The sequence below is a fragment of the Macrobrachium rosenbergii genome, chromosome 41 (genome assembly GCF_040412425.1).
Source record: "Macrobrachium rosenbergii isolate ZJJX-2024 chromosome 41, ASM4041242v1, whole genome shotgun sequence".
In the NCBI taxonomy this organism is placed as follows: domain Eukaryota; kingdom Metazoa; phylum Arthropoda; class Malacostraca; order Decapoda; family Palaemonidae; genus Macrobrachium; species Macrobrachium rosenbergii.
The window spans coordinates 45,913,323-45,934,748 of NC_089781.1; the positions used below are offsets into that span (position 1 = coordinate 45,913,323).

The window sequence follows — 21,426 nt, forward strand, 5'->3', positions numbered from 1 at the left end:
TCTACTGTAACTTACCGGTTTTGTGTAGTTTGTTTTGGAGCTACATGCTCCCCCTTTCTCTTGCAGCAAACCCTCTTGCATCATTTATCTTTACATGATAATCCCCTTGCATCATCTCTGATGAAGAATTTCTATGTGGATAATTTTAGTAAAACTTACAAGGATGTCTCAGTCTTGATGGATGAGTATCCAGTAATAAATGCTATTCTTGAAGATGCTAATATGCCTCTACAAGAATGGGTCAGTAATGATTCAGAGTTTAACAGAACCATAGATGTTATCAAAGAAAGAGTAAACGTTTTGGGTTTAGAGTGGTATCTAGCACAAGATGAGATGTCACTGAAGGAAGTAAATTGTGAGTATAAAGGACCTTTAACCAAACGAAAGGTTTTATCAGTAGTAGCTCGAATGTTTGATCCTCTAGGATTATTGTCACCAATACAGGTGAGAGGTAAATATTTTCTTAAATGTTTGTGGAGTAACTACGGGTGGGATGACCCTTTGCCAGAATCATTATGTTCAAGGTTTGATGAAATTTGCAAGTGTTTTAGAAATGTAGAAAGTTTAAAGTCTCCTAGGTTTGTTGTACATCCTGAATGTTCCCACTTACATGTATTTTGTGATGCCTCTAACAAGGCATATGGAGATGGAGCTGCTGCCTATGTGATTGATTTCAGGAGAAGTGTAAGCAATTTACTGGTCAGTAAGTGTAAAGTTGCACCAAACCCTAAACAGACTATTCCGCGTTTGGAATTGACAGCCTTGTCCTTGGGTGCGAAACTTGCTGGAAGATTAATGCAGAATGATGATTTAAGATTGAGTTCTTGCACTCTCTGGAGTGACTCCATGGTTTCTATTTGTTGGGTGAAGAACAATAATAGTAAAATTCCCTATGTACGAAACAGTCACTGAAATTAATGAATTCAAGTTTCCTCTACGGTACACCCCCTCTAAGGATAATCCAGCTGATATTCTATCCAGAGGTAGTAATAGTAAAGATTAAGCGCAAAATTTCTTAGGTGGAATGGCCCTAAATGGCTTTTAACTGGTGATTATCCCCAATCTTTAGCTACAGAAACTGTGTATGTTAATGAAATTCTTTCAGAACCTAAGTTTGTTAACCCTCCAACCCCATTAATTGACATCCCACGTTACAGTAATTTAAGTAAGCTTAAACGTATCATGAGGTCAATATTGCTTTTTCTTAATAAGTGCAGTAAAGGTTCTAAGTTTGTTGTTTACGAAATGAAAGCACTTGTCCTCCTTGAACAGAAGCAACATTTTTCTACTACCAGAATGTACCTCTGTGAGAAGAATTCACATGGAGTGTCCATGGATATTAAGAATTTGTGTAATCAGTTGAACTTATTTGTTGATGATGAAAATCTAATTAGGTCTCAGGGTCGCATGAAAAACACTTCCATGTCTTATGATACTCAGTGCCCAATGTTACTGCCTTCCAGAAGTTATTTAACAGTGTTGATAGTTGAACATTTGCATAGACATCATCACCATTGTGGTGTCAATTCTGTACTGGTATTGTTGAGAGAAACTTTTTGGGTACCTAAAGCACGACAAGTTATCAAATCAATTCTATCAAAGTGTGTTTTGTGTCAGAAGTTAACCAAGAAACGGTTGTTTGCCTCCTCCTCCACCATTACCCACAGAAAGAGTGAGATATGATAGATCTTTCCAATCAGTAGGAGTTGATTATACTGGTGCTATTAATGTTTTTGATCATGAGACTGGCTTGGAGGAGAAGGTCTTTGTATGTCTATTTACCTGTACTACGAGCAGGGCGGTTCATTTTGAATTGACTCATTCCATGACTGCTTCCGATTTCCTACTGGCTTTTCGACGCTTTGTAGCATATCATTCTCTGCCGAGTCTGATTATATCTGACAATGGTAGGAATTTTGTTGGATTTAATAATTTCCTGAAGGAAATTATGGATGAACCAGAGGTAAAGTCATACCTTGAAGGAAATGGTGTTAATTGGAAGTTCATTACACCGCGAGCCCCCTGGTCTGGAGGCTTTTATGAACGCCTTGTTGGTGTTCTAAAGGGATGTTTGTCCAAAGCCTTATATCACAAACGTGTATCCTTTGAAGAGTTGAGAACTCTACTTGTTGAGTTTCAAGCTGTGATAAATTCTCGACCACTGACTTATCTCTCCTCTGATCGAGATTGTGAGGCTTTGACTCCTCCATGTTACTTTATGGGCGAAATGTTTGTATTTCCCCCTCCTCTTAACAATTCAGCAACTGATGACCCAGATTTCATGAGTTCAAGTGATCTTAGAGAACAATATTTTATGTTATCATCAGTGCTAAGAAAATTTGAGAACTCTTGGAAAAGAGACTATTTAGTGTCCTTGAGAGAGAGACATAATAATTCTAGTAATAATCTCTCTGCAAATGTGAAAGTTGGGGACATAGTGATGGTAGACTTAGAAGATCATCTGGGGAAAGGCTATAGATACCTCCTCTCATTGGGTAAGGTTACCCAGCTGTTTCCGTCGTCTGATGGTGTGATTAGGTCTGTAGAAGTGAGAGTGAATAATAAACTATACATGAGATCAATCACAAAGCTCGTACTTCTGGAATTACCTGAGAGGGAATTTGATAGTGTTGTAACTCAGGAGCCAGATAGTGTGCCTCTGACTGGTACTAGACCTCAGCGTGCAGCAGCAATCCGCTGTGATCAAGAGAGAAAGGATTTAATTTCTATGGATGTACTCTAAATGTATATTTGATTTAAATTTTGATGTATTAGAATGGTCCCAGCTGCACATAGCGTTATTCAATTGAATTTGCTCCTGGGTGCAGTTGTGATTACTTCTAATTATAATTCTTCTTGGGGGAGAATGTCAAAAATTGCCATTTATTCCCCTTGAATAAAATTTCCTAGTTTTTCTTGAATACTTATTTTGATGTATTTCCCAGTTTCTATGAAAATACGTTGATATGATTATTTTTGCTCCACAGAAGAAGTTTTTATTATATTAACTTAGCAATGAGTTGGTATAAATTAATACATTGATATTCAAAGTAATAAAATACCTTTTTCTGCAAATTTTGTCCATCTCTATAAAATTAGATGACGTATGATTACAGTGTTGTCAAACTTCTTCCTGTGGAGAATATATATGTTATTTTCTTATTGTAAGGGCACATGCCAGTGATTTAAGCTTGCCTTCTGGACGAAACCCCTTTTTTTTGTATGTTGGGTTACGATTAAAGCACTTAATGTTTGTTTTTAAATTGATGTTTTGTTACTAACCCTGCAATTTTGTAGATGTGACAACTGTGTTAAAGCAATATAATCTTCCCATTTAACTAGTTTTCTTCTAGGGTGTAAAGGTGAAGCTCTGCCTGTGTAGCAGCAAACTCCAGGAAGGCAAGTAAAGGAAGAAGTTCTTGTAGAATCCAGCCCCGTCACCTCGTGAACTGTCGTCGCCATTGCAGCAACTTCCTCATAAGGATATTCTGAAATCCCTTTTTGGCCATTTATGTTTTCCTCTATCGAAGTAACATAACGTTTTGTTAATTTTTGCAGTAATGTGTTAATGTTTTCTTGCTTCTTAACGTAACTTTGATGATTGTTGTTGTAGAGTTTTAGATAAAAAAAAAGATAATCCTCTGTTAATTCTGATTCTATTCTTCTGCTGTGAACTTCTTTTTTTTTTGAGTTCTCATTCCTTGTTGTGTTGTCATGCAAGCCAAAAGATTCTCTGGTCCTTGGCGGGTGCAAGTTGTTGTAACGGATTCACAATAAACCTGTATCCGGCCAAATAGGATCTGTATTTAATTATGCTCGTCCTAACAAATGGCGACGAGAATCCATGCAGAGGAGCATAGGGTCTACAAGAACTTCATGTGGATGTAAGGATTTTCCAGATTTTTGATGAGTTCAAATAGCCTCCCGGCTCTGATGGGGACGTCTTTTGTTTTGAGTTCTCGCCGGTTCCGTGGATGTGTTGTCATGGGCCAATTGATTGACTGCGATGGTTGTAACGGAGGTTATTTTGCAGAGTTCTAAATGCAGAAGGAACAAGGATGAGGATTTTCAATTCCCCCTGCTGTACTAGTTGATGCTTGGTGCGATTTATTGTGTTTTTACCCTACCTTACCGGGATGCTTTTTATGGATAGGCTGCTACCTAATGCAGTTTTGCTTCATCTTGCAGTTTTGTTCACGATGGCGACGACTACTCAGATTAAGATTGATCCTTTTAATTCTTCTCAGATAACCCTGGATCTTTGGCTTAGTTTATTAGAAGCTAATTTTAGTAATCTTGGAATTGAGGAAGATAACAAAAGAAAAATGTTTTGCTAGTGTCGATTGGAACTGATGTTTTTAGTGTACTGGGTAATTTGTGTGCTCCTGATTTACCCCATACAAAGACTTATGATGACCTTGTAGCTGTATTGAAATCACATTATATTGTGAAACCTTTACTTATCATCGTAGCCTAATAGCTTTTCAACAAAGAAAAAAAAGGAGGGATGAGACAGTGAATAGTTTGTATGCTGACCTCAGGCTTTAGCAAAAGATTGCAATTTTGGTAATCATTTCGATTCAAGAGTCAGAGATCAGTTGTTTATGGCAGTGTACAATGAAGTATATTTTCCCAATTGTTGCTTTGAATATTGATCTCAAGCTATGACCTCTAGTGCAGTTTAGAAAGAATTTTGAACTTGAAAAAAAGCTTTTGTGGGTGAGAGGAACGAATCACAGCTCACAGGTTAGCTCAGTGAGAAAAGAAAGTCATCTTGTAAGCATTGTGGTTTTTCTCATGAGAGTATAGACTGTTGGTTTAAAGATCTGACTTGTAACATTTGTAAAAGGAAAGGTCATCTAAAAAGGGTGTTGTAGAGAGGCAAACAAAGATTTGTCTCTTCATAGGCCTAGTAGTGTTAAACCTAGGTATAAGGCTTCCAATAGTAGGGCTGAAGGTAAGAAGGCTGTAAAAAATATTGATGATTATGAAGACAACAGTGATGATAGATTGTTAGTGGTTAAAGGAAAGATTTTTGCTCTTAATTCTGATGAATTTTATTTCAGTATTAATCAGAATTTAGTTCCATTTGAGATTGACAGTGGCGCTGCTGTGTTTACTATAACCAAAGAGTGGGTACATAGGTTAAAACTAAATATGGAACAATGCAATAAAAAGCTAAGAAGTTATGATAATATGAAAATTGATGTCTTGGGCAAAGTGGTAGCTCCTGTACTTTATAATAGCACAAAGGTTTCACAGGTATTTTATGTTGTTGATTCTTGTAATACAAATTTGTGTGGTAAAGATTTAATGCAGCAAGTAGGTATTTATCTGGCTGGAATAGATGAAGGTACTAGAGTAATAAAGGTTGCTAATGTGAGTGCAGAAAAGCTGCTAGATAATTACTTGGTAGATTCAAGTAAACCTATTGCTGGTGTTTTGGCTAAGATTTATTTAAAAGGTAATGCTACCCCAAAGATTATGAAAGCACGCACAGTTCCTTTTTATTACCAGAAAATGATTGAAGATGCCTTAGATAAGCTAGTAGCGGATGAAATGATGGAACCCATATCACATAGTGAATGGGCAGTTCCTATTGTAACTGTATTGAAAGAAAATAAGGTTGAAATGAGGATTTGTGGAGATTTTAAAATTTTGAATAAACAAATTCATTGTGACAGGTACCCGTTACCAAAGATAGAGGAATTGTTATCTGTTGTTGGTAAGGAAAGGTTTTTTCCAAAATTGATTTAAAGAATGCTTATCTTCAAATACCTGTTGATGAGAAAAGTCAAGAGTACTTCGTAATTAATACTCATAAGGATTGTTTAAATATAAGCGTTTACCTTTTGGCTTGTCCTCATCTCCTGGTATTTTCCAAAGGTTTATTTCTCAACTGTTGGCAAATGTGGAGGGTGTAGCTGCTTATTTAGATGATATTGTTGTAATGGTGCTGCAAAAGGGAGCATGATCACCGATTAAGAAAGGTTTTGGAACTTTTGCAAGCACATAATGTACAAATAAATAAGACTGAGACTGTTTTGAAGGCTGAATCTATTGAATATTTAGGATACCATCTCAGGTGAAGGAGTCAAACCATCTTCAAAGGGACTGAAAGCTATTTTAGATTGCCCATGTCCTACTTCTGTTGAAGAAGTTCAATCTATTTTAGGTATGATTACTTACTATTGCAAGATTGTAAAGAATTTTTCTTCTAAGCTAGCTCCCTTGTATGATTTGTTGAAGAAAAATGTAAAATTTAGATGGACTTCAGTACAGCAAGAGGCGTTTGAAGGCACTAAAAGAGATTTTTCCGAGTCCAAAGTTCTGACTAGTTTTGATGGGGATAGTCCTTTAATCATTGAAGTGGATGCGTCTCCTGTAGGTGTAGGGTGTGTTTTGTTACAAAAAGGTTGGTGACCAAGAAAAACAATTTATTTTGCAAGTAAAAACTATCTAAAGCAGAAAGGAACTACTCTCTTCAGTTAGATAAAGAAGGATTAGCTCTTATTTTTGCTGTGAAACGTTTTAGATATTTTTTGCTTGGCAGGAATTTTGTTGCTAGAACTGATCATAAACCATTACTGGGACTTTTTGGAAGAGGGAAACAGATTCCATGTAATGCTAATTCTAGAATACAAAGATGGGCTTTGTTGTTATCTCAGTATGATTATGAATTAGTTCACAAACCTGGGAAGGAAAATGTAATTGCTGATGCCTTAAGCAGATTGCCACTTGATGATGATTTTCATTCTGGTACACCAGCTGAGTATGTTAAATTGGTTGAATTACTTGATTTTGATGACATCTCTTTTCAGGCAGTTAAACATTTCACCAATAAGGATGCTGTATTGTCTCAATTGAAAAATTGTTTGAAGCTGGGATGGTCAAAGGAACATAATATGTCACTTCTGGAATATGCCTCTGTAAAAGATGATTTATCTCTCCATAATGATGTAATATTGTATAGAAATAGGGTTTTGATTCCTGTTGAGTTAAGATGTAAGGTTTTGAACCATTTGCATTGTGGGCATAATGGTATAAATGCTATGAAAGCTGAGGCAAGGAATTGGGTATGGTGCCCTGCCAAAGATAGACCAGGACATAGGAGAAGTCACAAAGAATTGTAGCATTTGTTTTAAGAATTTTACAAATCCTCGAGCTCCTACATTGTCTTGGCCTATTGTTGGTAAATCATGGTCTCGACTGCACATAGATTATGCAGGACCGATGGATGGTAAATATTTTTTGATAATTGTAGATTCTCATAGTAAATTTTTGGATATTCATTTTCTAGTTCCACTACAAAGTCCAGCTGTTACCATTGGTCATTTGAGGAAGACATTCTGTAATATTGGTATACCTGATATCATTGTATCAGATAATGCTCCAAATTTTGTTTCTCAAGAGATGGAGGAGTTCTTGTGTAAAAATAGTATTAAGCATGTAACACCAGCTCCTTATCATCCATCCTCCAATGGTCTGGCTGAAAGGGTGGTGAGAACATTCAAGGAGGGCCTGGGAAAATTTAAGAAGGGAGATATTCAGACCAGAATTTGTAGATTTTTGTATAACTATAGGAGGACTGTGAATTCTTCCACGGGTAAGGCCCCAGCAGAAATAATGTTTTCTTCAGTAATTAATTTCAAAACGTACTGTTGAATCAGTTAAACTGAAAGACAAGTCTTTAAGGAAAATGAGGGATGAAATTTTCCAGGAGGAAGGTAAATTGTATAAAGTCAATGATGCTGTGTTTGTTCGTAATTTTTTATTGGGAAAGGTTCACCATGGGTGGAAGGAAAGATTGTGGAAGTACTTGGGTTGAGAAATTATAAGGTGGAAGTACAGAGTTTTGGTAATATTATTTGGACAAGACATGCAGATCAGATTATGCATAGATATATGGGTGACTTTAACCAATCCAATAAAGAAGTGTTATCAATAATTCTAAGTCATCTGTAAATTTGAGTGATTCTAGTGCTTTCATTTCAGACACTAATATACCATGTGATAATAGTGGGGCTGAAGAACCCATAGAAGTAACTGTAAATAATGATAGTGAATGTTCAGTACAACAGCCAATGTTAAGGCGATCCAGTCGAATAAGTAAACCTCCAGATCGACTTGATTTATAAATATATACAAATATGCTGTATTTATCATGTTGCTTTGTTTTCATATGTGTAACATATTTTGAAAGAAGTATTGATTTATTTAATTGTCTGATGTTTAAATTGGAATATATTATTGCTTTTCTAAGGATAAGGGATGTAGAGTTTTAGATAAAAAAAAAAAGGTAATCCTTTGTTAATTCTGATTCTATTCCTTGCTGTGAACGTCTTTTGTTTTTGAGTTCTCGGTTCCGTGTTGTGTTGTCATGCGGCCGGTGTGCTGGTCCTTGGCGGCAAGTTGTTGTAACGGATTCACAATAAACCTGTATCCGGCCCTGTATTTAATTATATGCTCGACCTAACAGTTGTGTTCTTTAAATATTAATTATAGTGTTAGACTTTTAAATGCGTATTTGTGAACCCGTGTGGCATCACCCAAAAAGAATTGGTGCAGGAAATATAGTTGATTGTTTCTTAACTGCACTTTTGTTGGATAAAAATGCAATGTTTCTTGACCTCATGGTATATTCAAGTAAGTTAGTAAACTCCTCAGCACTGTAACTTGGTCTCATTCAAAGCTAGTGCAGGAGGGCTTAAGGTTGAATGAAATCGTACCGAATGTGGCCCTAAAATTTTTAAAGTTTCACCACACTCCCTGCATTTCTCATTGGAAACATGGTGACCGGTGCAGTAACGCACAAACCTACCTCGTTACAAGTCGCTCTTGGCGTTTGTGCAAGGGAAAAACACTTGATAAGTATGCTGCGTGACTTTTCAGTGACATTTTCATATGATGAGGTGTTGCGGTTCAAATCATCTGCGGCGCAAAATACCACTGACCTCGGGGAAATACAGGGATTATTCAAAGCTAAGATGGCTTGATTCAAACAGTCATTGACAACTATGACGCCAATATTTCATCTCTGAATGGAAAGCAGCATTGCAATCTGATCCTCCAGCTTTGGCCACCTCGGACTACGGGTGGAAACCAAACCACGACAGTCAAATTCTTCTTCCAGTAGCACTTCCACCTGAAACATGGGCTGCTCCTGAGAGGTGCTGAACCTGCTCTGCTGCAACTGCCAATGGTCAACAGATGGATGTTCCACAAGGAGGTGTTCGTGTCGCAAAAATTATATTGCATGCAACACCTTTTGCAAGTGCAATATCGACTCCAGTCTCAACTGTTACAATCCTCTCAATGCAGCTTTCCAGGATTCTGAAGATGAAGCAGCTGACACTGACAACGAAAGTGATAACGGTACTGAAGACTCTCTCACTTGAAATCATTTATATAAATGTTCTGTGGCATCATTTTCTGATATAAGTTTCTGATAAAGTGACCAAACATTCAGCATGTGTTTGTGTTCTTTCTTTATCACGATTTATTTTTTGTTTTGCAACCAATGTAACATTTGAGTTTTATACTGAATATGAACAACTCAATAAGTTTTGGGTTTACACTTTCTTCTTCTTCGTCTTTAACGTGCATTTTTCCCATTATTATATGGGGTTTACACTTTATTTCCCATTAAAATTGGCTTCCTTGACCTCGAAAACCCAAGAACTGATGTATCATATTATAAAATAGGCCAAAACAATAAAGAAATGAGAGACGTTCATAGCTTTTGGATTTAGCGGCAGCCATCTTGGACGCCATGTTGAATTTCTCAAAATGCCCAAAGATGCCAGCCGGGCATCATTCAGTTTCTGATTCTATGGAACTTTTTCTAACCAACATCAATCAAAACCTACTTGGGGGTATTTTTGCAAAGTCTACATGAAAATCAGGGTTTGGCTGCTAGACTATAAGCATGCGAATATATACAGTGACATAGTTCTTGTCTGTCTATCACCTAACGGCAGTTCACGACGAAAAATCACATCAATAATTTCTTATGACAGACTATACTAATAACTCTACAATACGAATACACAAAAACATCCGAAAATATTGTTGTGAGAGGAGTTTCTCACATAAATGACCAGTTCTCTATGTAAAGAATTCAGGCTTGTATGTTAGGAAAATTTCAAATTACTATAAAGATTGGGTATGTTATTTTCCAGAATACAACAATAATAGGAATAGCTATAGATTCGTGCAGCAGCGATATCAGGAAGATAAAGGGGAACTCACAGCCAACAACTTGCTGTTCATAGATTTGTATACATGGGAAACTGAAAATAGGAAAGAATTGACGAAAAGCGTGAGGTATCACCGAGAGATATATACTGTACAGTACTTGAAGAAACAAAACCAAAGGAGAACTCGAGCAAGCGAGGGAGCCGTTTCATAGGAAAACTAACAGTTACTACTACTGTTACAACTCTTCGTAAGTTGTGTAAACTTGTATAATCCTTTAAAATTAATCCACATGAATTGGTAGATATAATTACGATATATTGTTTTCTTGTAAAAAACTTGAACCATATTTCTTTTTAAAAACTTTCCTTGTGTTTTATTGCTAATTTAGTGTAACATAGTGCAAACCGCTGGTGAATATGGTTTCCCCGTTTTAATGTGCTTTGAACATTTTAGACGTCCAATTTGGTAGCAATTTAGTACTTTTAGAAAGATTGGCCATCCTCCGTAATTACATCTTATAATTAGCTATGGGAGACCCGAGGGGAAACTGGGTTATGCTATTCTGGGTGGAAGAGCTCACGAAATGCGGCAAATCAAAATATTTATTTGTTAAAGTAGCCTAGCCTAGCCTGGCCTAGATATATGTAATTACAATATGTTGTAGAGGGGCCGGACGGCGGGCACAGGTTCTGCCCACGAAAACCTGACCTTTCCTAGAATGCCATGTCCTGACCTAATTAGGCTAGACCTTACTTTCCCAACCTGAATTAGGTTGCTGTGCTTCGACCTTCGTTGGGGGGACCCTTGCTCCCCTAACCCCATCAAGTAACACTGAACAGTGGAAACAAGGGTAATTCTAAGTATTAGCTCCGTGCCTGGTTTTACTTTGGAAACTGGTTTTTTCTACACTTTTAGGGCTTCTGATACTGGCAGTGCATTTGTTTGTTGTTGGCCAAATGCAGTGTCCCTTGGCCGTATTTAGCACTGGCCTGGCAGGGACGCGGTACCCGTACATTAATAAGTTATTGCACTTGCCGGACGGGATATAAACCGTTCGAAACAGACATATATACCCGTGCTCTGTGTTGTGAAGATTGTGTATGGAAACTCCTTGTTGGATGAACTTGAGGAGTTAATTACATTCGTGCAACAAAAATTGAATTAATCCATAATTAGTAACCAAAAAACTGTAGAAAAAGTCAAGTTAGAAGGAAATGGCCGCTGCGGAGCTACTACTTAGATCTGCTGAAACATGGACTAAGCTCTTACTGTTCTCAAAACTGCTGCTAGTGTAAATTACTTGTTGGTATGCACTCCACTTTGCTTCTGGCCGCTGTCGTGTACAGATGTCTCTGCAGACTTTCTGCTAACGAGCCATTTGCTTTCTTTTTGGGTTTTTTGCTTTGAATTTGATTATATTGTATATGATTGCCAAGTTTCTTTTATTATGCCGCAAATCCCTCAGTTACTTAGGCCTCGGAGAGGAAACCTCAGGTTTTCAGGCATTGTCCCAGGAAGGACAGGCCTTTTAATAGGTTCCTCTCCTATGTCTAGTTAGTTCCTCATACCCTCTGCACCTCTTGCAAGAGGCATGATTGCAATCAAAATAGCCCATGTTTGGAGTGCTGGGTCTGGCCATCTTAATAGTGGGTGAAGTTTGCCAGAAGAAGACAAGAGAGAATGTCTCCAAGGTGCATTGGATTGCAATACTTTGCCGTTAACACCTACTGTAAAATCCTGTTTGGTACTTTCCATTCATCCATAGACAAGAGAATAGGCTTTGCACAAGAGGACGCAGTCTGCTCTCTTTCTCTTGGTTTCCTTGCAAAGAACGAGGACCCTTCTAAACCTTGGCCTAGGTCCTTCGTCATCAAGAACCTTATGGCTATCTTAGGACCTGAGGGAGAAGAAAGACTCCTCTGCCCAGTGAGGTCCCTCAGGTACTATCTTCAGAGGATGGAAAAGATTAGAGGACCTTTGAGCAACCTCTGGTGCTCTGTTAAAAACCCAGTTTGCCCGCTCTCCAAAAATGCCATATCCTTTTTTCTGAGGGAATTAATATTAGAAGCCCACTCTCAGATCCAGGAAGAAGTCTTTCCTCTACTTAAGGTGAAGGCTCACGAAATTAGGGCAGTCACAACTTCCCTCGCTTTTAAACACAACTTGTCTCTTTCTTCAATCCTACAGTCGACGTTCTGGAGATGCAAGTCCATATTTGCCTCACACTACCGCAAGGACATAGAAACTATTTGAAAATTGTAGCACGTTAGGACCTTTTCCGTGGCTGGCATGGTGCTGGGAGAGGACATGAGGAATCTACAGTATCAGTTCCTTTGCTATTCACTCGCCTTGATTTAAGGTTTTGAGTTGTTGTGAAGCCTGGGGGTACACTGTACCTGGATTACCCACCAGTTCGTGCTTTGTCTTTGATAATGGTTGGGTTGTTTGGTTTTATTCTGTGGTGTAGGTGACAGTGTTTTCATTTTGTATCCTGGTCTTCGCCCAGGGCAAGGGCATCTTTTAAAAACTTTGTCAGCATACGGTGTACTTCCTCTGCTGCAAAGTTTCCCACTAATGTAGTGGCGACCCTTGGCTATACTGCCACGTCCACTACAAGTTGAGAGAAGCGCTGACAAGAGGCAGTACTGTACCTCCCTACAGCAGCTCTCTCAACAGGTAAGGAAACAATGAACGTTTATTTAATGTTAGCAACCTTTCTAGTTCAAATTCATTATTTACTTAATGCTTTGGAGTAGGATATGTCCATGCTCTTTCCCACCTCCTTACAATGTGGAATCAGCTGTGTAATTACTTGGTAAGTTACTTATATGACATTTGTTCCGACACAATATACAAACCCTCGGTCCTTTACATTAGGGATTACTTTCAGGCGTAGGCTGGAAACGGCCGTTGAACTTCAAACAAGGTGGTTAGGCAGTTAACTACTGTCCGGGAGGCCTGCCCGGATGTATACATTCCAATTTGCTTTCGGCCGTCGTAGCGCTCGGACGTTGTTCTTCGTCGCTCTCTGCCTGACAGCTATACTTCTTCTTTTTGGTGGGAAATTCTTTCTTTGCTTTCATTATCATGGAGAAACCAGCTAACCCTCCTATCCCCCAGCGTGTGTGTCCCGGGTTAGGGGGTAAGAAATGCAATTCATTTAGATCTCGAGTCGACGTGGACCCACATGCCCTCTGTACATCTTGCAGGGGACGTGTGTGTTCATGCGATGATCCCTGTAGTGAGTGTTGTTCGTGGTCCTCCAAGCAATGGGGCAAGTTCAAAGGGAGGAGACGTTACCGTCGTAAGCCTACCAAGGAGTTGTCCGAGGGAAATACACCCCCGATGACTCCATTGGTGGCGAATGTGTCGGGCTCGTTTCTCCCTCCCGGCGAACTTCCCCTGCTTGCTCCCTCTCCCTCGGGTGAGGACTCCCCTCCCCTTCCTCTTACGTCTCATCGTTTGTGGAAGGGCGCAGGGGAGAGTTGGACCGCGACATCCTCTCTGAAGTCTCTTCCCGTTCCGGAGGGGAGTTTTTTCCTCCGGAGCGAGTAGAGGCTTCGTGTACTGACCCGACTTTTGCTTCAGGTCCCGGACTGGATAGCCAGACACCGATTCCAAGCTCATCCTGGCTACACCTGGGCCTACCTGGCTCGTCACTGGAGGGATTGGCTCCCCTGCCCCCCGCTCCAGTCACGACCCACTCGGCAACGACAGTCACCACTACATCCGTCACCATTTCGAGGTTTGCCCAGATGCCGGTGTCAGTTGCATCGCATCTGGACACCCAAGTGTCGGCGTCACCTGCGGTGCATCATGCTGTTCTGCTGCCTCCTGGCTTCCTGGCTCCATTCACGTGTGTTGGCCCCGCCTACATGGTTGCTGACCCTGGCCTGTCTTCGAATGCTGTTCCTCGTCTGACTTTCCAGCCCGGCCCTTCATCTGCTTCCGTCCCCATTCCATCGACCCTGGCGCGGCCTGACTTGAATCTTCACGCGGGAGGGACGGCGCCTGCATTCCCGGCCCCGCCCACTTTTGTTCCTGGCCGACGCGCGGCTCTCTCTGCCCAGGCAAATGCTGGCTCGAGCTCCGCGGTCGTTGCCCAGGATGTGCCTTCTGCTGCAGCCCCTCCTGCTGTTCCTGAGTCGGCGGCCTCACTTTCCTGGCTTGGGGACTTGACGGCTTTCCTGAAGCAGATGGTGAAGAAGAAGAAGAAGAAGAGGTGTAGGAAGGTGTCATCGTCTTCATCTTCATCTTCGTCATCATCGTCATCTTCGTCTGCTGCTTATTCTGCTTCTCCTTCCGAGGCTTCGCAGCCGAAGAAGAAGAAGTCTGCCTCTCCCCCCCCTAAGAAATCTCGTACCGAGACTTCTAAGGGTCTGCCTCCTTCCACAGGGAAGGCAGTGGGATCTCTCGTCGGCTCCTCCCGATCCTCAGATCAGGGAACCGCTGCCCCAGCCTCCAGGCCAGGGTTACCGGGAGCCAAGGGCATGCAGACCAAGGTCGGCACTACCCCCGCTGCGCCTAAGAAACTTCTTGCATCTAAGGCCAGCGAGTCCGCGTCGGACACTCGTTCACGAGTTGCTCCGAGTACCCGGGTCCCCAAGGAGACCCAGGTACCCCAGTCTGATACGGGAGAAACTTCTTGCCATACAGACCAGGGCGTGGGGCGAGAGAAAGAGCCGGGGCATGCAGGTGCTCCGTCTCTTCCTGCTGGCACTCCTTAGGTGCCAAGTCAGGTTCCCGTGACAGTGCTTCAGCCTGCGGGGCCGAACGCAGGGAGAGGTAGAGAAGAAGTCCCCTACTCAGTCTTCCCGAGGGCTCTGGCCTCGAAGAAGACTGGGGCGCGTCCAGAGGACAGCACAAGCTCGCGCCAGCCAGCCGCGCGTTCGACTCCTCCCAGTCCCCGGCCATGTCCGCGCGGCCAGCCTGGCTCGGCTCTCGCCAGCCGCTCCGCTCTCCTCGGGAGATCGCTTCACCTGGGCTGAAGCAGTCTCCTCGACCCGGGGCCTCGTCATCACCGCGGGTTGGTGACTGCTCCTGGCCTACTGCCTCTGCTGGTGCTGCCAGTAAAGCCAGTGGGAGCGCCCGATCTTCCTCGCCTGTCCCTTCCACCCCTTCGGTTTCTTCCAGGGAGCGCGAGTCGGAAAGGAGGACCTCTGGGGAGTGTTCTCCTCAGAGTTCTACTGCTTGGGGGTACGCACCTGGCTTGGTTCTTGGCTCAACCAGGTCCTACGCCCGCGTAGTTCAGGAAGATCCATGGGGGTCTGCCGAGGTTTTCCCTCCTGCCGGGAGAGTAGTTCGGGAGGACCGCACTCTGGAAGAACTTGAGGGTCCTCTGCCCTAGGATGCAGACACCCCCGAAATACAGAGGACTTTTGCGGAGGTTATCGCGCTGATTCGTCAGCGCACTGACCTCGGGGAAGGGACCACGGCCTCGTCTGTGGATCATCCGTCGCGCCTCGAATCCTTCTGGGGACCCAAGAAGGAACCCAAGGCTTCGGTGGGGCTGCCGTGGTCCACGCATGCCGAGCGGGTATTCGACCAGGTGAACAGTCTTGTGTCTGGGCAAGACAGTTCGCTTCGTTCAAGCCGCTCGGACAAGCTTCTTCCTCCTCCTCTGCCTCGTCAGAAGCGTTTCTACGCTCCAGTGGTAGGGGCGTTGCTGACCAAACAGGTTGACCCGGACTTGACTCGTTTGGATCTGGGTCTGTTGTTGCAGCAATTGACTGCAGAGATCATATCCCTCTCTCAGCAAGAAGCTGCAACCCTGGAAGCCACCGCCATGGCGGCTTTCCAAGCAGTCTCCTGGCTCGATCTGTGGTCATTCACAGTATCGAAGGTAGCTGCTTCCTCAGGCGCTATCGTACCTGGGGAGGACTCTGCCTTTGGGAGACTGTGCCAGTCTGGGGGTAGGGCTATTTCCTACCTCGCCCACCAGACTGCAAACCTGTGGGCAAACCTTGTGCTAAAGCAAAGGGATGCTGTTCTCTCTCACTTTGCTAGGTCCGTAGGTCCCGAGTCAGCTATCGCCCTTCGGAATGGACCGTTGCTGGGTTCCTCCTCTCTCTTCCCTAGAGAGTTGGTGGATGCCGCGGTGGACAAGCGCCATGCCGATGACAGCTTGTTCACCAGGCAGTGGCCAAGACCTCTGGGTCTTCGCATCCCACTGCGGCCAGGTCTTTGGGCCAGGCTGGCACTTCCTCGACCCCTAAGAAGTCCCAGTCTTCGAAGGGGTCCCGAGGAAACACCCAGCCTTCTTCCTCGAGAAGGGGGGGTCCCTCCCACCCTTTTCAGCCCTCTTTCCAAGCCGGTAAAGGGGGCAAGGGTAAGAAGAAGAAGGGGAAACACTAGGGGCGGTGTTCCCCCGAAAAGCTGCCGAAGGTTGGGGGGTGCCTGTCGAGCCATTGGGCAACATGGCAGCGACACGGAGCCGAGACCTGGATAGTGGATGTCCTTCGGGAGGGATATCTACTACCCTTCAAGTCTCGGCCTCCCCATCACCTACTCTCGGTCCATCTCCAAACATATCTTCCAGGTTCTCTGAAGGACATCGCACTAAGCAAGAAGTGCAAGCCATGCTGAGCAAGGGTGCTGTAGAAAGTCGTGTCGGACCAGTCTCCAGGCTTTTACAGCCGTGTCTTTCTCAGAGAAAGCCACGGGGATGGAGACCCGGTCATAGACCTCTCTCCCTTGAACTGTTTCGTTCACCAGACTCGGTTCACGATGGAACAGCGCAAACCGTGCTGGCCTCCATCAGGGAGAACGACTTCATGCTTACGGTGGACTTGAAGGATGTGTATTTTTTATTTTCAAATACCCATCCATCCGTCCTCTCTCAAGTACCTCCACTTTGTCCTCGGGAGAGTGGTCTTCCAATTCAGGGCACTTTGTTTCGGGCTCTTGACCGCTCCCCAGGTGTTCACGAGAGTATTCTCTCATGTGTCAGCTTGGGCCCACTCGCACAGGATACGTCTGCTGAGGTATCTCGACGACTGGCTAGTCCTGGCGAGCTCTCGCTCGCAGTTGCTACAGGACAGGGATCATCTCCTCGAGTTTTGCCGGGATCTAGGGATCATGGTAAATCTGGAGAAGTCAGATCTCACCCCCAAGCAGAGGACAAAGTACCTGGGCATGCTGATAGATACGGTGGCAGCGAAAGTCTTTCCCTCGGACTCTTGTATCAGCAAGTTCAGGCAGGCAGCACAGCTGTTCCTGTCACGGCAGGAGCAACCAGCTCGGCAATGGCAAGTCGTCATCGGTCACCTGTCGTCTTTGGAGAAACTAGTACCTCACAGGCGTCTTCACCTGCGGTCTCTCCAGTGGAGACTAAAGGAGTATTGGTCCCAGTCCCAAGACCCCCAGTCCTTCCTCATTCCTCTTTTCAAGGAGGTGAGAAAGGATCTTCACTGGTGGTTGGACGACAGGAACCTCTTGATAGGAGTATCCCTGCATACTCCTCCTCCGGACATGCTTCTGTTCTCGGACGCATTGACCGAGGGATGGGGCGCACACCTGGAGGAGTTGCTGACTTCGGGAGTGTGGCACCAAGATGATGAGCACCTTCACATCAACATCCTGGAACTCAAGGCAGCCTTCCTGGCCCTCCAAGAGTTCCGGGATCGAGTGATGGGACACTCCGTGGTACTGATGAGCGACAATACTGTGGTAGTGGCATACGTCAACTAGCAGGGGCGACTGGTGTCCCACCAGCTTCATCAGTTGACGATGCAGGTGCACGAGTGGGCCATGGCTCACTTGGTAGAGCTGTCAGCCAGGTACATTCCAGGCAAGAGGAATGTCGTGGCAGACAAGCTCAGCTGCCAGAATTAGGTGGTAGGGACCCTTTACCTGGAAGTGGTCCCTCCCATCATCGATTTGTTCACCACCCGGCACAACAGAAAACGGTCTTCTGCTCAGTCAGCATCCATGGGCTGAAGGATGCCTTCCAACATCCGTGGGGCAATCTCTACATCTACGCTCTCCTCCATTCTGTCTGATTTGCTGAGTGATCAGCCAAGTGATGATCACCCGAATCTCAGAATGATTCTGGTGGCACCCAAATGGCCCCAGGCCGTTTGGTATCCCAACCTGCTAGCTCTTCTCTCCATGGTGTCAAGAGAGATTTTCCCCTGGCCCAACCTGCTGTGTCAACCCCACGTCGAGCGGTTCCACCTGGCAATGCATTCCCTGTGTCTTCATGGCTGGAGGTTATCCACCATCTCTTGTGAGCAAGAGGCTTTTTGCGCTGTGCAGCAACAGAGATGGCAGGATACCTCAGACGATCCTCCGCAGTGGTATACCAGGGAAAGTGGTCCGTCTTCTGTGGTTGGTGTCATGGAAGGGGTATCTCTCTGATCGGAGCCTCTGTTCAGCAGGTTCTTCCTTCAGAGGATTTCTTCTCTTTCCTTATGGCAGTAAAAGGTCTACCGTCCCTAAGGTGAAATCTTGCAAAGAAAAGGGCCTTGAAATCCCAGAAAGTCCGCTCTACTGATGAGAAGCCTTCGAGACGTCTTGCCCCTGGCCCCAGGGACCTCAGGCCCTACTTCTGGGAAGGGAGGGGTGTGACTCACGGTCAAAGCATAGTAAGGAGACTCCGCCCCGTACTTCCTTTGACAAGAGTCATCAGACAGGTTTAACCCTCAAGACCATCTTCTTGAAGCCCTGTTTGACAAGAGGGTTGACGAAAGCTGTCAGATTTTCGAATCAGCTGTTCTTCAACGCTTCGATGCTCTCCTTATCAGAGGAGATGAAGTCACAGAGGACTTTGATCTCCAGGGTTTATGAGTGGCGGAGCGAAGACAACAAACCCTTCTCCCTCCCAGATCGTCCAACCTGCCCCCTTTCAATAAACTTTGGGTAACCCTCGCCTGGATACTTTTTGCTCCCCAGCATGAAGTGGTGCCCTCACTATTGAGGGCTTAGGCCTGAGTGTTGAAGAACTGGAATTCTTCCTCCAAACCTGAAATCTCCAAGAACACCATCTCTTTCTGGTTATGCCAGGCTTAAGGAGGCTTGGATCCTGCCGATGGTCCCAAAGATGACACCATCTTCCCTGAGAGCTCCAGGCCCAATCAGCTCTATTCGGACATTGTGTTGGCAGGCCCCACAGTTTTGAAAGCTCACTCCGGCAAAAGACCACATTCACCATGTTCTCTCTGGGGAAGCCCTCCCCACTCCATGCACCTCTAAAGTCACTTTTTCCTCACCAACCAAGGCTGTTCAACAAGTGGAGGGCAAACCAGTTCCTCATCTCCGGAGATAGATCCCACATTGCTAGTCTTACCCGGTGGATTCCCAGAATGAATGGGAGTGACTGGATACCTTTCTTACCTCTCTTCTGGACCTGACTTCCCTCTAACCTCTTTAGTGAGCAACTCCCCAGAATCCCAGAGTGGCTCCTGAAGGCCGAAGCAGAGGCTAAGGACAGACTTAGTAGGTCCTTAAACTCTACTTTGGCAGAGGCATAGTCAGTGGTATACTCCTTCCTCTCTTTTCCAGGTGTTGACGAAATCTCTCCTGGGAAGTTTCCAACAGGACCTCTATGATTTGCCTTAAGGTCCCGATTGAACTGCCTTCTTAGCATCTTTTCGGCAGACATTTCCTCATTCATGCAAAGCCTAACAGGCTCATAAAAGCTCCATCTGGGGAGCTAACCTGTTTTTCAGGAAGAGGTTTCCCTTCCTAGCAGAGGCAACCAGGGCCAACCAGAGTCTCCGCTCCCGTTGAGGTTTGTCCTCCAAGAGGAAGCAATCAGATTCCTCCTCCAACCAGTGAACTCACCTAAACAGGGTTTGAAGTTCAAACAAATTCAAGCGGCTTTCAGACAGTAAATTGTAGGCTTTCCAGGTCCCCGGCCCTGACATCCCTCAACCTCCCAACCTCAACCTCAACCTCAATATGTGCTGGTTCAAACCAAATCAACCTATGGGCTGCTCCTTCTTCACGCCTCCTCCCAGCTTATAATGCCCATCTTGTTCGAAAGCCAGGAACATTTCGTTCAATCCAAAATGCAAAAGGAACGATTCTAATGTAAAGGACCTCTTTGCAGAGGTAGAAAATTCATCCCGCTACTTTCCTCCAAAGGAAGAGGAGGCAGGGGATCTAAGACCTGGTAGGCCCTCTCCCCTGAGATGTCAGGTAGGCGGGAGGTTGTACCATTTTCGGACCAGTGGAGCTTCAGTCCCTGGGCCCAGAGCATAGTCTCCAAAGGATTGGGGTGGAGTTGGAGCAAAAGTCCTCCCCCCCGATCAGGTTCCATCAATCACCCTCCAAGGCTCTGAAGGACTTTTGTGAAAGATCTTTAATAAAGAGGGCAATAAAGCGAGGCATCTGAAATTTCAGGCAGACTATTCAGCGTTCCAAAGAAAGGTTCCAGTCAACGAAGAGTAATTCTAGACTTGTCCGTCTAAATTCCTACATTCAATCGATAAGTTTCAATGCTTACAATCTTTGCCCCTTGGACCCTAACTTCCCTGTGGATCCTTCCACCTCTATGGAGTCTTTCAGACCCCTATTATCACATCCCGACCCAACACTTAAGGTTCTCTCCTTATCTGGGGTTCAGACTAGGAAATCAAGCATACTCATTCAGGGTCATGCCATTCGGTCTCAATATAGCTCCCAGAATCTTCACCAAACTGGCGGATCGGTGTTCAACAACTCCGGTCTCAGGGGATCATGCTGGCCGCATACCTAGCGATTGGATCGTTTGGGCTCCAACGTCCCGAATGCCGGGGACAGCCATAGTAATCGGCTTTCTAGAATCACTGGGCTTTCAGATAAACAGGGAGAAATCCCGCCTAGTGCTGGAGAGTCGCTTTCAATGGTTAGGAATCCAGTGGGACCTGGGTACACCACAGAAATCCCTTCCGTTGTCAAACGGAGAGAAATAGCGAAAGCAACCAGACAATTTCTCAAGAACAAGAAAGCTTCCTGTCATACCCAAGAAAGAGTCTTAGGTTCTCTTCAATTTGCGTCAGTGATGGATCTTCTTTTGAAATCCAAACTGAAAGATGTAAACAGGGTATGGCGGAGCCCTTCTAGCCAATGTCAGATTCAGAGAGACAAAGTATCTCTGATTCCACCGATTCTGAAGAAAAGACTCCAGCCTTGGGCGTCCGTCAAGAGTTTATCACGAGTGCCCCTCAGTTCCCTCCTCCTCCATCCCTAGTGATTCACACTGACTGCCTCACCACATTCCATTCTTGAGAAGGGTGGGGAGGA

The 21,426-nt window shown here is 44.3% G+C and overlaps 2 protein-coding genes across 2 annotated transcripts in view; both read left to right on the forward strand.

Moving 5' to 3' along the window:
- The first annotated feature begins 1,948 nt into the window (after positions 1 to 1,948).
- Positions 1,949 to 2,743, forward strand: LOC136827138 (uncharacterized). The gene has a single exon (XM_067084902.1). The coding sequence runs from the start codon at positions 1,949 to 1,951 to the stop codon at positions 2,741 to 2,743; it is 795 nt and encodes a 264-aa protein (XP_066941003.1).
- Positions 2,744 to 10,441: 7,698 nt separating this feature from the next.
- Positions 10,442 to 21,426, forward strand: part of Spg7 (Paraplegin) — a 794,115-nt gene continuing 783,130 nt past the window's right edge. The window contains 1 exon segment of the mRNA XM_067084903.1: positions 10,442 to 10,497. The gene's annotated coding sequence lies outside the window, so the exon portion shown is untranslated.

Excerpts from the sequence above, each read along its gene's own strand:
- LOC136827138 (XM_067084902.1), top strand. The coding sequence starts at position 1,949 with ATGGATGAACCAGAGGTAAAGTCATACCTTGAAGGAAATGGTGTTAAT.